Source organism: Pseudophryne corroboree, chromosome 1 (assembly GCF_028390025.1).
Source record: "Pseudophryne corroboree isolate aPseCor3 chromosome 1, aPseCor3.hap2, whole genome shotgun sequence".
In the NCBI taxonomy this organism is placed as follows: domain Eukaryota; kingdom Metazoa; phylum Chordata; class Amphibia; order Anura; family Myobatrachidae; genus Pseudophryne; species Pseudophryne corroboree.
Window position 1 is genome coordinate 1,185,782,283 of NC_086444.1, and position 17,089 is coordinate 1,185,799,371.

The 17,089-nt window shown below is 43.0% G+C and overlaps 1 protein-coding gene across 1 annotated transcript in view; it reads left to right on the forward strand.

Moving 5' to 3' along the window:
• Positions 1 to 17,089, forward strand: part of LOC135051158 (vomeronasal type-2 receptor 26-like) — an 88,737-nt gene that overhangs the window by 21,122 nt on the left and 50,526 nt on the right. Inside the window, exon 3 of the mRNA XM_063957294.1 lies at positions 14,378 to 15,178. Within this exon, the coding sequence (XP_063813364.1) occupies positions 14,378 to 15,178 (801 nt within the window). The remainder of the gene's footprint in view (positions 1 to 14,377; positions 15,179 to 17,089) is intronic.

Genomic DNA, 17,089 nt, shown 5'->3' on the forward strand with positions numbered 1-17,089 from the left:
GTTTATGTTTTTGATTACTCGTTTAGATAACCACATTAGTGACAACTCCTGTTGTCATGGGAACATCACTGCTACACGGAGTGCGGTTACGTCAGGACCGGTGTCACTGAAGCGGAAGTGGTGATAGAGTTCGGGGAGCAGCAGGCGGCGCAACCAGCCTTGGATGTTTTGGCCCAGCGTGGGTTATTTCCATGGTGATGGAGGCGCGGCTAGCAGCGTCCGGACGTCAGAGAGCCGCGACGCGGAAGTCACAACTGGTAGTCGACGAACGCACTCGACGGTGAGCAGGTGAGTATGTTTAAGCACTTTAGGTCTCATTAGGGTTGGTATAAATATGTGTTCTGGGTTAAGATCACTTCACTTGTGTTTGGCCCTGAGGAAGGGGTTTACCCCGAAACATGTCGGCTCTACGACACTAATAAATGGAACTCTTTTCTATCTGATTATAAGTCTGACGAGTGCCGCCGTTTTCTTCTGCATATATATATATATATATATATATATATATAAGGGAATGTCCCACACTCTCACCCAACCTAAACAGCTGCTGGAGTGCCAAATCAGAGTCCCATCCCAGATAGGAACACCCAATACACGGTTTGACAATTTGACCAAAGAAGAGAGACAGGCATTTGTTACATTGAAACAAGATGCTAGTATTGTTATCAGACCAGCTGACAGAGGTGGAGCAGTGGTGGTCCAAGATTGGACTGATTATCACGCAGAGATTATGAGACAACTCTCCGACAATACCACCTATACTAGCCAAAAGGTTAACCCTATTGGGAGTTTCAAATCCATTGTGGATTTTGCCTTACAAAGGGGCCTAGGTTGCAAATGGATTGATAACAACACTTTCGAATTTCTGACAGTCGACTACCCAGCTTGCTCGATTATTTATACCCTCCCTAAGATACATAAAACCCTCTCTCACCCACCAGGCAGGCCGATAATATCAGCCAGGAACTCACTATTGCAACCGCTGGCAATATATGTGGATTCCTTTTTGCAAACCATAGTACACCAGAGTGATAGCTACATACGGGACTCATCTGACTTTTTACAAAAACTCTCCAACTCTCAGCTCGCACTGGACAAGATTTTGTTGGCCACCATAGACGTGTGCTCCCTGTACACTGTGATTCCCCATGACCAGGGTCTGCAGGTACTTGAGAATGCTTTGAATCCGTTCCCACCGGATGGACCACCAGGAGAATTTGTACTTGAATTGGCAGAACTTGTACTAAAATGTAACCATTTCATGTACCAAGATGATTATTTTATACAACGTTCGGGGACGGTGATGGGTTCGCATTTGGTGCCCTCATATGTGAATATCTATTTGACAGCCTATGAACAAACTCATATCCTCCCGGTATATGGTCCGCAGATTGCCTTTTAAAAAATGCTTTATTGACGATGTGTTCCTGATATGGAAGGGTACCTCTGATACATTCAACTAAATGGTTAAATCCCTAAATGCACTGGATAATCCGGTGAAATTAACGTGTTCATCTAGTGATTACCAGATTACACTGGAAGAGAATACTATTCATACGAGTCTCTTCAGGAAACCAACAGATAGAAACACCCAGTTGCTCGCTAGCAGCCAACATCCACCTGCAGTTAAGAATAATCTACCGGTATCCCACTTCCTGAGGGTGATGAGGAACAACTCCAGGACTGAGAGGATGGAAGAACAACTGCATGAGATGACACTTTGCTTTCGTAAATGTGGATATAGTGACACAATCATCCAGCAGTGTCTAAAAAAGGCCAGAAAGAAGTTCAACGGTTTGGCTTCAGGTGTAAAGCAACCTGGGCTAGCCGACCGTATGGTTTTCGCATCCAATTTTGATAATTTTTCCAACAAGTTTAGGGGCTCCATCCGCAAACATTGGCTGATCCTCACCACAGATACACACCTTAAATTAAAAACCGAAAGACCTCCACTGATGGCCTATAGGAGGGCACCTAATCTAAAACAACTGTTATTAAGACCGTTGGCCAACCCCAAGAAAGCCATCTCAACCACTTGGTTACATAAGAGGAAACCTGGTTGTTTTAAATGTACCGGTTGTGTCACTTGTAGGAGCATGCTTACAGGATCCACATTTCCACATCCCCACTCTGGACGGCCCATTAACATCAAATTTAAACTCAATTGCACTATGGATTTTGTCATCTATATCTTGACTTGCACGTATGGCTTATATTATGTGGGTATGACCATAAGACTCTTTCGCGACTGGATGGCGAACCACCGCACCACAATACATCAGGCAATTGAATCTGGCACAGCAGAACAACTGGTACCACATCACTTCTTGAACCAACGCCACCAAGTATCTAATCTCCGATGTAAGCTCATAGACTGGATTCCACCACCTGCACGTGGTGGTGATCGTACACTCTCTCTGCGCAAGAAAGAGAGTTATTGGATTCACCATTTGGACACTATTGCCCCAAAAGTGATGAATGAACATAACCCTTTATCTATTTTTCTCAGATAAAACTATTGGTATTGGAAGTTTATTTTCTGATGTAGGTTAGGTAACGTGATCAGTCGTCTTTCATACCGTAGCCTTTTTGTAATTTATTAGGTGTAAAAATAATAATGTATTATAAAAAAAATATAAAAATGTATAAAAATAGAAAAATAGAGAATAGCAAATAAATAAGTAAAATATAAAACAGTAAGATTTGCAAATAAGGATACATAGATCACCAGGTAGGATTAGTAGTAAGTTATACTGATATCTTGCCTCAGTGTCATTTATAATACACAATTTTAGGTTATTGTAAAATGTATATTTATATTCATTAGATACCTATGTACTGTATTACTCCCAGGTCTCTGTTATACCTATATGAGATGCTGTGGGGTTTTAGCCCCGGTTAAGATAATGCTGCCTCTGCAATCTGCCCACGTTAATAAGAGCACCAGACCCCATGGACTTGTTTTATAATGCTGCCTTTCTTGTCTTGTATAGCATATGTTAATTAACGAGCACCGCACCCTGTGGATTTGTTTATCCATTACTAGGCAGGGACTCTCCTATGCACACAATACTTCTCGATGCAGCGCCGGGCTTTGTTGCCATGGGAACGCTCCGCAGTCAATGCGTGCGTGTACCAGGATGTGACAGACCGGCAGCTCAGCGGTCTCTATGGTAACGCAGCGCGCACATAGAGCACGCTCTGCATCCCAATGTAACAGTATGGTGGCTATTAACTACATGCTCCTACCAAACACTTCTACTTATGACTATATATTAGACTTTGGGCCATGCATTATGTCACTACTTCTGGCTATTATGAATACTCAGCTTCACCAATGTCGATCTGGGACCGGAAGTAACGTCACATCCGGCCGTTGGAATGCAGCAACAAGCCACAGGGGGTATTTGGCGCCCTTAGTCTTTATTTGGTTAGGTATTTAACAGAGGCCTGGGAGGCATGTCCTTTATGTCCAGTTCAACTTTTTTACACTGCATCTGACCCTTTGAAACGTGGTGGATTGTTGTGATACCTTGAGAAAGGTCCCGGAAGGGGACCGAAACATTGGTGAGAAACTATTGTTTATATCTGGAACTCTTGATTGTCTCAGTAAAAATATTTTTGTCTAAACTGATTTCTGTCTGGAGAGTGCTATCATTTCCACGGTTGGTGGAAAACACTGCACTATGTATATATATATATATATATATATATATAAAAATACAGTGGCAGTCGGCACTCCTTCAATGTGAGGCACCGCCTCCAGGTGCACACTTGATAGCAGCATACAAAATCCAATAAATGAATGGCACTCAGGAGACTTGTGAATCAGCAAAACGACATATATTGTCAATGGTACATAACCAAATGTTTTCGGGATCTCCGCCCCTTTCTCAGGACCACACCAGCATACAGGACATAACACCTACCACACATAAATACCCTACAAACACCTTACTCACCTGTCCTGAAGCAGACAATCAGGTGCACTCTACACTGCTGTACTCCCCGTCGCACTTCCGGTTACGCGGGTATGGTGACCTTAGGAACCACACTGAATGCGTTCCACCTGGTTCTACTTCCACGTTCCACCGGGGCATACAGTAAGAGCGCATCCACGGGGGGCAATCTGAGGCCGACAAAAGGCAGGGAAAACACAAATATAAACAATAACATCACGTAACAACATATATTACAATAAATGCAGTAGAAAAAACAGGCTGAGAATATGCTACAAATATCAAGCATTGAATAACTTCAGCACCAAGAGTAATACATATACATGATTTCAACCAAGAATCACTTATAACATGTTCCAATTTATTTTCTCATTAAGACCATGAGGGGAAATAGTCCCCAACCTCATGATCCATTTGGATTCCTTAATCAATAATGTTTTGACCCGATCGCCACCCCATACTGATGGGGGGACATGATCGATTATAAAATGTTTTAGGGATGCCAACGAATTATTAAATACTTTAAAGTGCTTAGCTACAGGTTGATTAATTTTACGACCTGACAAAGTCAAGTGTATAGCAGATCTATGAGCTGCCATTCTCTCACTAAATTTACGGGTGGTCTGACCCACATAGTAAAGCCCACACGGGCATACCACTATGTACACAACATAAGAAGAACTACATGAGAGAACATGTCGTATGTCATATATCTTTTGGACATGAGGATGACGGAAAGATTTACAAGCAATCATGTGACTACATGTAGTGCATTGGCTGCACTTATAGCAACCTGGAGGTTTGACATATACATTACTAGGCATTGGCTTATTTCTACCTGTAATGTCTGCTCGGACCAATCTGTCATGTAAATTGCGGCCTCTGAAAGGCGGTGACTGGTCCTAACTCACTAAAACAAGGGAGATCCGGATCAGATTTTACAATGGGCCATAGCGCTTGTGTAGCTTGTCTAACAATCGGACTAGCTGTAGTGTAGTCCGATGCCCAAGGGACAATTTTTACATTACGCTTCTCAGGTGAACACAAAAGCTCACTCCTAGGTAATGACATAACCTCCTGTTTCTGACTTTTTAGCGTAGTCAATTTATATCCTCTAACCACAAATTTATCAATCAAAAGGTCTAGTTGATCAGACACTTTCGAAGGGTCACTCGTGATGCGGGCACATCGCATCATCTGTGACCACAGTAAACCTCTTTTTAAGGATTCAGGGTGATGGCTTGACGCCGTCAAAAAGGTATTTCTATCACTCAATTTGTGATGGACCATGGTTTCAAAGACACCATCATTTAAGAAAACATTAACATCCAAAAACACCGCTTGGGAGGTACTGCATCTATATGTAAATTTTATGGGGGAATCCAATAAATTGATCTCCTCCATCAACTTCACAAACCTTTCCTCACCTCCAGTCCAAAGTAAAAAAACAGCATCTATATATCTTGTATACCAAAATATATAGCGGTTGACATCCAAATTTTCCAAAAACATTTTATCTTCTTGTGCGAACATGAATTTATTTGCATACGAGGGGGCCACGGATGAACCCGTGGTACACCCTTGCAGCTGTAAATAGAACTGTCCATCAAAAAGGAAATAATTCCTGCTTAACGTCAGCTCTAACAAATGAAGAAACAAATCATTATTATTATCAGTTATTTATATAGCGCACACATGTACCGCAGCGCTTTACAGAGAATAATTGCCCATTCACATCAGTCCCTGCCCCAGTGGAGCTTACAATCTATATTCCCTACCACATGTACACCACATACATTCGCAATAGGGTTAATTTTGTTGTGATCCAATTAACCTACCAGTATATTTTTGGATTGTGGGAGGAAACCGGAGTACCCGGAGGAAACCCACGCAAGTACGGGGAGAATATACAAACTCCACACAGGTAGAGCCATGGTGGGAATCGAACCCATGACCTCAGTGCTGTGAGGCAGTAATGCTAACCATTACACCATCCGTACTGCCCAAATCATGACTAAAAGATGAACAAGGAAGATGTAATTTCAAAAAATCTCTCATTGCTAACATACCCTCATGATGAGGTATAGACGTATACAAAATTGATACATCAAGACAGCACATAAGGGTATCACAAGGAACATCTTTTAGTTCCATTAACTGATATAAAAAAGTAGTATCCTTCAAAAAGGATTTATTCTTGGTTAATAACGATTGGACAATGCAATCAAGAAGCTGTGAAACAGGCTGAAATAATGAATTACGCGCTGAGATGATGGGGCGACCGGGAGGGCAAGAGTTTTTTTTCTGTAATTTAGGGAGAGTATATAATACAGGCACCACCGGATGTAGTAGCATAAGAGTATCATATACTTTGTTAGGCATTAACGTACGGTCCAGAGCAGATTTCAAAACCTGACCAAGCTTCCTTTAGTAATCAATCAATGCAATATTTGGAAATATTTTTGCAATATTTTGGGAAACATATGCAATTTCTGGGCTTTGTATTAATGTCTAAAGTGATACAGATTGTTGTAAAACCTACTCTGGTTCTTGCCTTATTGTATTGGCTACCTTAAAATATCCCTAAAATGGAGGAGTGTATAACAGGTAAAATTTTTATTGCAGCCAGAGCTGTGGTGGCCCAACTTGGGAAACCTCCTACCCTCCCAACATCTTAAAGCTGATTGCTAAGATTCAATATAACTATGAAATGGAGGCCTCAACTGTTCCTTACATGCCGGCCTCTAATTCTTTATTGAGGAAACGGTCATCATGGCAAACATATACTATATAAATGAAGCAAATGATTCCAATGTTCTATAGGGCAGGTGCAAATTTGGTGATTGACCTTGAGTTTTTCAATTCATTCGGTGCAAGAATCCTATGAAAAGGTTTACAAGTTTATCTTATTTATGGGCGTCAGAACTAATTGAGAGCTGATATATACATGATTAAAAGAAACTCTAGATTAGACATTTATTTATGATGAATAACTTTTGTTATCTTTCTCTGACTATAAATTTCTATATACATTTATAAGGAAAAAAATATTTATTGTTTTACATTTTTTATTACCCCTCTCCCTTTTCTGTTATCTATTCCTAGGATTTTAATATACCTACCGGTAAATCCTTTTCTCGTAGTCCATAAGGGATATTGGGGACAGAATTAGTACGATGGGGTATAGACTGGTCCAAAGGAGCAAGTGCACTTTAAAATTCTTCCACTGGGTATGCTGGCTCCTCCTCTCTATGCCTCCTCCTACAGCTCAGTTATAGGCAAAACATTGCCGGAAGGAGAATGACATACTGTACTTGAGAGAAGGAACGTAACAATAACAGGTGTGGTGAGATTTAAACACCAGCACACCAATACATAACTTAGCCAGCAAGGTCTGACAATATTAACATAATCTTAGCCAGCAAAGTCTGGCAACATTAACAGCAACAGATGAACAGGAACACCAAATAGAGAACCTGCAGATAGTCACCGCACAGAGGTGGGCGCCCAATATCCCTTATGGACTACGAGAAAAGGATTTACCGGTAGGTATAATAAATTCCTATTTTCACTAGCATCCATAAGGGATATTGGGGACAGAATTAGTACGATGGGGATGTCCCAAAGCTTCCAGAATGGGTGGGAATGTGCGGAGACAACTGCAGCACCGCCTGTTTAAACTGGGTATCCTCTTTGATCAGGGTATCAAATTTGTAGAACTTCAAAAATGTGTTAGTCCCAGACCAGGTAGCAGCTCGGCATAGTTCTAGGGCCGAGACTCCATGGGCAGTCACCCAGGAAGAACCCACCGATCTAGTAGATTGGGCCTTCAGAGACTGTGGAACCGTTAATGCTGCCGACGCATTAGCCTGTTGGATAGTAAGCTTGATCCAATGAGCAATGGACTGCTTTGAAGCATGGCAACCATTTTTTCATGCATCATAAAGCACGAACAAGGAATCTGTCTTCCTGATCCAAGCCATCCTCTTGACATAGATCTGCAAGGCTCGTACAGCATCCAATGCCTCCGGAATAGAAGCAGTGTCAGAACTGGACGGAATCACAATAGGTTGATTCAAGTGAAACGCAGAGACCACCTTCGGCAGGAACTGCTGTCGAGTCCTGAGCTCTGCTCTATTCTCGTAAAAGACCAAGTATGGACTTTTGCACGACAAGGCCCCCGATTCTGAGACATGCCTAGCAGAAGCCAGGGTCAGTAACATCACCGTTTTCCACGGGAGGTATTTATCCTCTACCATCGTCAGAGGTCCAAACCAGGAGGACTGTAGAAAGCGTAACATAACATCCAGATCCCAAGGTGCCGTAGGCGGCACAAAAGGAGGTTGTATATGAAGCACCCCTTGCAAGAAGGTCTGGACTTCTGACAAGAGAGTCAACTTCTTCTGGAAGAAGATGGAAAGAGCTGAAATCTGAACCTTGATGGATTCCAGACGCCACTCCAACCTGCAGGAAACGCAGGAACCTTCCTAAGTGGAATTCTGCAGAAGGATATGTGCATTCCTCGCACCAAAAGACATATCTCCGCCAGATATGATGATAGTGTTTTGAAGTCACAGGTTTTCTGGCTTGTACCAAAGTGGCAATCACCTTTTTGGAAAGCCCTTTGTGAGATAGGATGTTCCTCTCAACTTCTATGCCATCAAACAAAGCCGCCGTAAGTCCGGGTAGACGAACGGTACTTATTGAAGAAGATCCCTTCTTAGTGGTAGAGGCGAACGCTCTTCGGGGCCAATCTGGGGCAATCAAGATTGCTTCCACTCTTTCATGTCTGATCCGCTTGAAGACCCTTGGGATCAGAGGAATCGGAGGAAGCAGGTAGACCAGCCGGTAAGACCAAGGCAAAGTCACCACATTAACTGTGCTTGCCTGAGGGTCCCTGGTTTGTGAGCAATAGAAGCGAAGCTTCTTGTTGAGACGAAAGGCCATCAAGTTGATCTGTGGGATAACCCCACCTGTCAATGATCAGTTGGAACACCTGAGGGTGTAGTCCCCACTCCCCTGGGTGTAGGTTGTGGCAACTTAGGAAGTCTGCCTTCTAGTTGTCTACTCCCGGAATTAAGATTGCGGACAGCGCTTTTGCATGTTTTGCTGCCCAGAGGAGTATTCTTGACACTTCTCGTATGCAGGCCCTGCTTTTTGTCCATCCCTGTCGATTGATATATGCCACTTCAATGGCGTTGTCCGACTGCACCTGGATCACCTGATCCCTTAGTAGAGGAGACACCTGAAGCAGAGCGTTGTGGATATCCCAAAGTTCCATAATGTTGATTGGAAGAAAGGCCTCCTGGGCAGACCACCTGCCCTGGAACTGTGCCCCTTGGGTGACAGCTCCCCATCCTCGTAGACTTGCATCTGTCATGAGGAGGATCCAATCCTGTATCCCAAAGTTTCGGCCTTCCAGGAGGTTGGAAGACTATAGCCACCACAGGAGTGAAATCCTGGCCCTGGGTGACAGCTGGATCATCCGGTGCATCTGAAGATGGGAACCAGACCATTTGTTCAGGATGTCCAATTGGAAGGGTCTGGCATGGAACCTTCCTTACTGTATCGCCTCGTAGGAGGCCACCATCTTTCCCAATAATTTTATGCAAAGATGGACGGAGACTTGAGCAGATCTGAGTACCATGCAAACCAGTTCCTGGAGTGTTCTCGATTTGTCCTCGGGGAGGATCACTTTCTGTGCTACGTATCCAGTAGCATGCCCAGAAACGGGAGCCGCTGAGATGGTTTCAGGTGGGACTTCTGTAGATTGAGGATCTACCCATGGTGAGACAGAAGTTGGATAGTGCAATCTATATGGAGCAATAGAAGCTCCCTGGAGCTCCCTTTTATCAGGAGATCATCCAGGTGTGGAATAACATTGACTCCCTGTACCCTGAGCTTAAACATAATTTCCGCCATCACCTTCGTGAACAACGTCGGAGCTGTAGACAGGCTGACAGCTAACGCCTGAAATTGGTAGTGATTGTTCAGCAGGGCATACCTCAGATAGGCCTGATGAGGAGGCCAAATTGGGATATGTAGGTAAGCGTCCTTGATATCCAGTGACACTAAGAATTCCTCCAGGCCTGCAATCACCACCCTCAAAGATTCCATCTTGAATTTGAAAACGTTCAGGTAAAGATTCAAAGACTTTAGATTCAGAATGGGTCTAACAGACCCATCTGGTTTCGGTACTACAAACAGACTGGAGTAGTAACCCTGTCCTTGTTGCAGTAGTAGTACTGGGACAATGACCTGGGACTGGACCAACTTCTCTATGGCCAGTAGTAGAGTACCACTTAAACTTCCCAAAACTGGTAAGCCTGATTTGAAAAATCGTTGGGGAGGAGTACCATCGACCTCCAGCTTGTAGCCCTGAGAGATAAGGTCCCTTATCCAAGCATCTTGGCAAGAACCGTCCCAGATGGGACTGTAGTGGTATAACCAAGCTCCCACCATGAGATCTCCCCGGGGTGGGCGGGCACCGTCATGCTGTAGTTTTTGTGGAAGCAGAACTGGCATTCTGGTCCTGAGACCCAGCAACTGCTGGTTTTCTAGGTTTTCCTCTGGAGCCTCTCGCTGCGTTGGAGGCTCCTCTGGCTTTGGATTGAAATCTGGAGGACCAAAAAGGACTGAGAAGACGGTGCCGGATAGGTACATCTAGCTGGAGGGGCCTCTGAAGGGAGAAACATGGACTTCCCGGCCGTAGCTTTAGAAATGCAGGCATCCAGGTCACCTCCAAAGAGCCATTCACCTGTGAAGGGAAGAGATTCCTCATTACGTTTTGAGTCCGTATCAGCAATCCACTGACGTAACCATATGGCTCTGCACACAGACACAGCCATAGCCATGGTTCTAGCATTAATAGTGCCAATCTCTTTTAGGGAGTCACAGAGGACTCTTGCCATGTCCTGAATGTGAGTCAGGAAAGCAACAGTAACGACTAAGGTCATATCACCCGAGAGACCTTACTTTATTTGACTAGCCCAGGAATGAATTGCATGTGTCATCCAGCAACCTGCAATGACCGGCCTTTGTGCTACGCCTGCAGCAATGTAAATAGATTTTAGAGTGTTCTTTCTTTTCCTATCTGCCGGGTCCTTTACCGTAAGGGAGCCCGGAGCAGGGAGCACTGCCTTTTTAGAAAGGCGAGAGACTGAGATATCTACTGCTGGAGACTCTTCCCAAAACTTTATGCCCTCAGGGGCAAAGGGGAAGGTATTCAAAAACCTTTTTGTCACTTGATATTTTTTATCTGGATTCTTCCAGGCTAGTTTAAATAAATCATCCAATTCCGTGGAATCAGGTAATGTGACTTTTGGTTCTTCTTGAGGGAGGAAAAATGACTGTTGAGTATTTTCATCCCCCAGGGGGAGCTTTAACATTTCCCTAATAGCCAATATAAGGGGTTCTATACCCTGAATCGGGGTGGGATCCCCACTTGTGGGGTCCCCATCATCCCCAGCATCATGTATATCATCATCAGTATCATCTGATAGGAGTGCAGGTAGAGTACGTTTTTGTGCGCCTGAAGCAGGCAGGGAGGGACGCTTAGACGTAAGGCTAGCCACTGCTTGTTGCTGTTCTTGAGTCTTATTTGCATTCACAGTGAGCTGAGATAACATATCAGACATCATAGTTTTTATAGCCCCCAACCAGGGTGGCTCTGTATTCTCCCCCACATTAGTATCAGCATGCTGAGATGTCTGACTACACTGCCCACATGATATTGAGCTGGATGTACTAGGAGAGCCCGGCATTACATACACTGCAAGACTTCTGTTTTACCATAGTGATTAGAAAAACAGGTATAATATACACACAAAATACAGCCTGATATAATATATGACAAGCCTGCCCTGTTGCAGAGAAGAGAGGACTCCAGTGCACCCAACGGTGACCGGCCCCAGTGAGGCTGTCAGCGTTTGATATATATGTGTAAACACAGTGAGATTACTGCTAAAATCCCCCAGGGGATTATTGTGCACAATGATAGCGGCTCTCCCCCCATACCTCGTACCAGTGTATACAGGGACAGTTCTGGAGGGGCTGTGTTGGCTGCTGCAGCTGCTGCTAATGCAGAGGAAGGCACCAAAATGCTGCTGAGCCTGCTCTAATGTAGCTCTGCCCCCCGCCATGGCGCCGGAGCTACTGCTGTATATTTATACTGGCCTTGTCTCCCATCATGTAGAACCTCACATAAATGCTTGGTTCACTTCAGTTAGCCAGTCTCATGCAGGGGCTATAGTGGGTCCCCCCCCAGGAGGGACCCATACGCCTCACCCGCGCTTCAGTCTCACATTAGACCAGGGGACCCCCCTAGCGGAGCCCCCGGTTGGTACTCACCACCGACGATCACCTTCAGGCAATGTTAGGGGTGTGCGGCATGCTGCGGCTGCGACAGCCAAGACGCCATGCCCTGCTGAACAAACAGCCCGTCCTGCAACGGAGAAGCGGCTCTGCACCTCAAGAGGCCGGTGACCGCCCCCCTAACTATGCTTTTGCCCAAACAGCATACCGAAATAAGTAAAACAGAAATAAAATGAAGAAAAACTCTGGAGCTTCAGAGTGTGTATCTTCTCCTGAGGGCACTTTTTACTAAACTGAGCTGTAGGAGGAGGCATAGAGGGTGTAGCCAGCATATCCAGTGGAAGAATTTTAAAGTGCACTTGCTCCTTTGGACCAGACTATACCCCATCGTACTAATTCTGTCCCCAATATCCCTTATGGATGCTAGAGAAACAGCATACATTCTTCTAGGTACACCATCACAGCATTTGAAGGAACTAGGCAGAGAGGTTGTTCCAAACATCTTGGAGAACTAACCACAGATCTTCTGTGGATGTAGTCTTGCTCTGATCCTTCTGTCTCTTAATGTAATCCCATAAAGACTCAATGATGTTCAGATCAGGGCTCTGTGGATGCCATATAATCACTTCCAGTAGTCCTTGTTCTTCTTTATGCTAAAGGATAGTTCTTAATGGCATTAGCTGTATTTGGCGTCAGTTTCCTGCTGCAGAATACAGTTGGAGCCAATAAGACAGAGAGAGAAAGAGAGAGAGAGGGAGAGAGAGAGAGACAGAGAAATCTCTAATCCTGGAGGAGCGTGTGCTACTAACAGTCTGGCAGCCAATCTTCTATCAAATGTAAGAAAGTTTTCAACTGATGGATGGCCAATCTAAATGTCCTTTTGCTATGAATAAAGTACAGGAAGATGTGTAGTTCTACTTACAAAGATTCACTTTGGGATTTTTTTCTGTGTTGTGCATTTTCATTTTATTGGAATATAAAAAACATTGTTTTTAGCTGTTGATATTGAAGAAGTGCCACCAGAAAAAAAGTATTTTCTGCTCTCTTATGCTAATATGTTTACCTAAACTCTAGAGCACCACCAGAAAATGTACAACTTTGTTCTTTTGCATGCATGCACAGATTGGGCGTCATATCTAATTCTTTTTACATGGTCTAATTTCGGCTAATTACTACCGCATGTACTGAACATGTGCAGAAAGACTTATCCTACACTACCTATGTGTTTGGAACTCTAGTACTGTATGTATGAGACCCCTAGAGCTAGTAAGAGGGTCTTCCACCAATAACAGTCCCCAGATGTTCCCTTAGTACACGACACCGGTACTTAGGTTGCTGCCTTAACTTAAACCTCTGGCAGTAGGGGCTCACACGATAGACTAGAGACCATGATAAATTAACTGGGGTTATCCCACTTGAGCACGGAGGTCAAGGTCAGATCTGGGTCAGGATCTCAGCCAGGGTAGATGAGGTACTGCAAGATGGAATAAAGTACTGAGAAGGTGACTTGCTGGTAAAGTACAAGATGGTATGCGAACACAGTGCAGCTGGTATTTCTCTGGAGGCTGAGAGTGGGTACACTGGAGAGGTTGGCAAGTGATTAACACACTAGGAATGAAGGTGGACACAGGCAGGGCAAGGACTTGGACACGACTAGGCAGTAAATCCAGCAGAGTATCCACAGGACAGGCTAAGTCTGCAGACAGGGACCAGCATCTTATACAGGCAGACATAAGCTATAACCGGCACTATGTGCTGAGCTGACTGGCTATTAAGAGCAGACTATCCAATGGGAAGAGCCAATCTAGCAGAGTCTAATAATTGCCTAACTCTGTGCAACTGCAGCATTGCACATTCCAGTCCGGTGTCTTGGATGCCTAAGAAGCACGGTCCCCACTGACCAGCATCCTGGTTGTCTTGGAAGCAGCGGGGATCATTGGGCAGAAGTACTCTGTTGTCCCAGTCACCTAGCAATGGCTGAGACCCGGCAGGGAGAAGAGCCGCAGTGGCTCATAACACTATGCTTACTTACAGATACCCATAATACCTGATAAAAGTTGGAATCGTAATATATAATTTTTTTATTTGGTAATGTTTCTATCTAGATCAGTTATGGAGCCAGAGACCCTGCGCTGGGTGACAGAACGATTTATCCACATTTTTTTAGGACAATTCACAATGACCAGATGCAATTTTTGGCAACTGCAAAATTAATAAAACTGTTTGGGTGGAACTGGGTTGGGATCATTTCCTCAGCTGAGAGTGGGGAGTGGGAGCTCCAACAGCTGAGCAGACAACTGGCTTCTTACGGAATATGTATTGAATTCAAGATTACATTTTTGGACGAAAATACATTTTCATTTAATAAAAACATTATTGAGAATACTACTGCTGAAATTATAATACTTTGTGGCACAAATACCAGACACTTTATGTATTTTATCCGTAGACTAGCGCAATTTACTGGTAATAAGACATTTATCTTTCCAGCTTTATGGTCAAATATACCAGAGATTGCAGTGCCCTATAAGACAAGAATACCTGTTAACTGCACTCTAGTTTTCTCACTTCCTATGTGTAACATTCCTGGAGCACAGGATTTTCTAGATGATGTTAATCCTCCAGACCTCTCATCTGATCCACTAATGGAGGATATCTGGATAACCAAATTCCAGTGCAGGTCTAAAAATGAAATAAAAAATTTTGTTATTCCATTAATCATCAAAATCACCTTTCTAAACTGTACTTTGGAAAAGAGTCTTCAAGGTTATTTAAATTTTACTAGAGATCCCCTTGCCTACCGAGTGCACATTTCTGTCTTTACTATGGCACAAACTTTGCATGATATGTATTTAAACTTAAACAATAATGGAATTAGGAACAGCTTTGAAATAAATCAATACAAAGTAAGTGTTTATACAGTATTAATTATTATATTGAGCAAAAATGCGCACAATATTGTTATCAGTTGCAGTAAGAGAAGGGAGTATTCCTTCAGTGAAATCTGCAGTCTCTATGATTATGAATGTTTTGTGTGTCTCAAATATTAATTTTGTTTGCAGAGCTGCAGTTTAAATTAACCTGTGCAAGATTAAAAGTTATGGGGGTAGATTTATTAAGTTTGGTGAAGTGATAAAGTGGAAGGTGATAACGCACCAGCCAATCAGCTCCTAACTTTCATGTTACAGACTGGGGGGGGGGGGGGCAGATGTATTAACTTGGAGAAGGCATAAGGAAGTGATAAACCAGTGATATGTGCAAGGTGATAAAGGCTCCAGCCAATCAGCTCCAATATGTAAATTAACAGTTAGAATCTAATTGGCTGGTGTCTTTATCACCTTGCATATATCACTGGTTTATCACTTCCTTATGCCTTCTCCAGGTTAATACATCTTTCCCTGGGTTTGAAAAATGACAGTTAGGAGCTGACTGGCTGGTGCGTTATCACCTTCCACTTTATCACTTCACCAGCCTTAATAAATCTGCCCCACGGCCACTTACTGTACATCATAATAAATGACAGTTGCATGATTTGTCAACTTAGACAGACAAGGGAGTGTTGGCAGTGACATAAAGAAAGGAAGAGGAAAACAGCTCTTTTGAATTAAGACATACAGTTTATTAATATTCTTTAATAAATAATTAATCTATAGTAGGTTATGAATATTAAGCAAAAGAAAATTAGAGTTTATTTAACAAAAGGTAGAGGTATAAGTAATAGGCAGTCATGTACAAGGCTAAACCTTGCTTTGTAGAGTACATGATTGCCCTGTAAAAAATGTCCAGGTTTGGAGTGTTATTTGTGTGTGTGCTATTTATTCTTATTTTAGTTTGAGGTGCTGGCATCTTTATAATAGGACATTGTTACTTTACATATGTAGAAATATGTGGCACTCTTAGGTAGGGGTGTGGTTCATAGGGTTGACCACACTTAGGTTGACAGTGTCTAGGTAGACCACTATTGGTCGACAGTAACTAAGTCGACACCCAAAATAGACAAAAGGTTAACATGAGATTTTTTAACTTTTTAGTGTTGTTTTCTTCATAGAGTGATCGGGAACCCCAATTAGTGCACCGTGTCCCTTCACATGGCTCGCTTCGCTCACCACGCTTCGCTCACCACGCTTCGGACAAGGTGCCTCGCTCCACTACCGCTGCGCTCGGCACAGGTTACCGTTCACGATTGTAGTCCATGTGGATTGAAAAGTATGAAAAAGTTCAAACAAATAGCAAAAAATCATAAAAAATTCATGTCGACCTTTTGTCACGTCGACCTAGAACATGTTGACCTAGAAACCCTGTTGACCTAATGCATGTCAACCAATAGTGGTCGGCTTAGAACTGTCGACCTAAGCGTGGTTGATCCCCTTAGGTAGTCATGTACAGTTAAGTGTCTCTGATGCAGATGCAGTGACTAATCTTAGTTTAAAGTACTTGGTATTTGATAGTAAGTATATGTGCATGACTTTTTGTATATAATTAGCAATGTAATAGATATAACAATTTTTTTTGAGTATTTATGAAAAATGTGTAAGTGAAATGAAGACAATTAGTATTTTTGCCAAAATGTGTTGCCTTTTAAAATAAATTTGTTTATGAGACTTGGGAAGCTGATGCATTTAATGGACAGTTCCCTTGTAGTAGTCAGTTGATCATATTAGACTAATAATATCATCCTATGATTTGATATGTACAGTAACTGTAATTTGAAAGGAAATTCCATTAGGTTCCATTTTATTATTAATCATGTTTGGTTCATTAAAAAAATATTGTGGAGTCAGCACTTCTCAATATTTATGATACTGTAGCTTAATAGT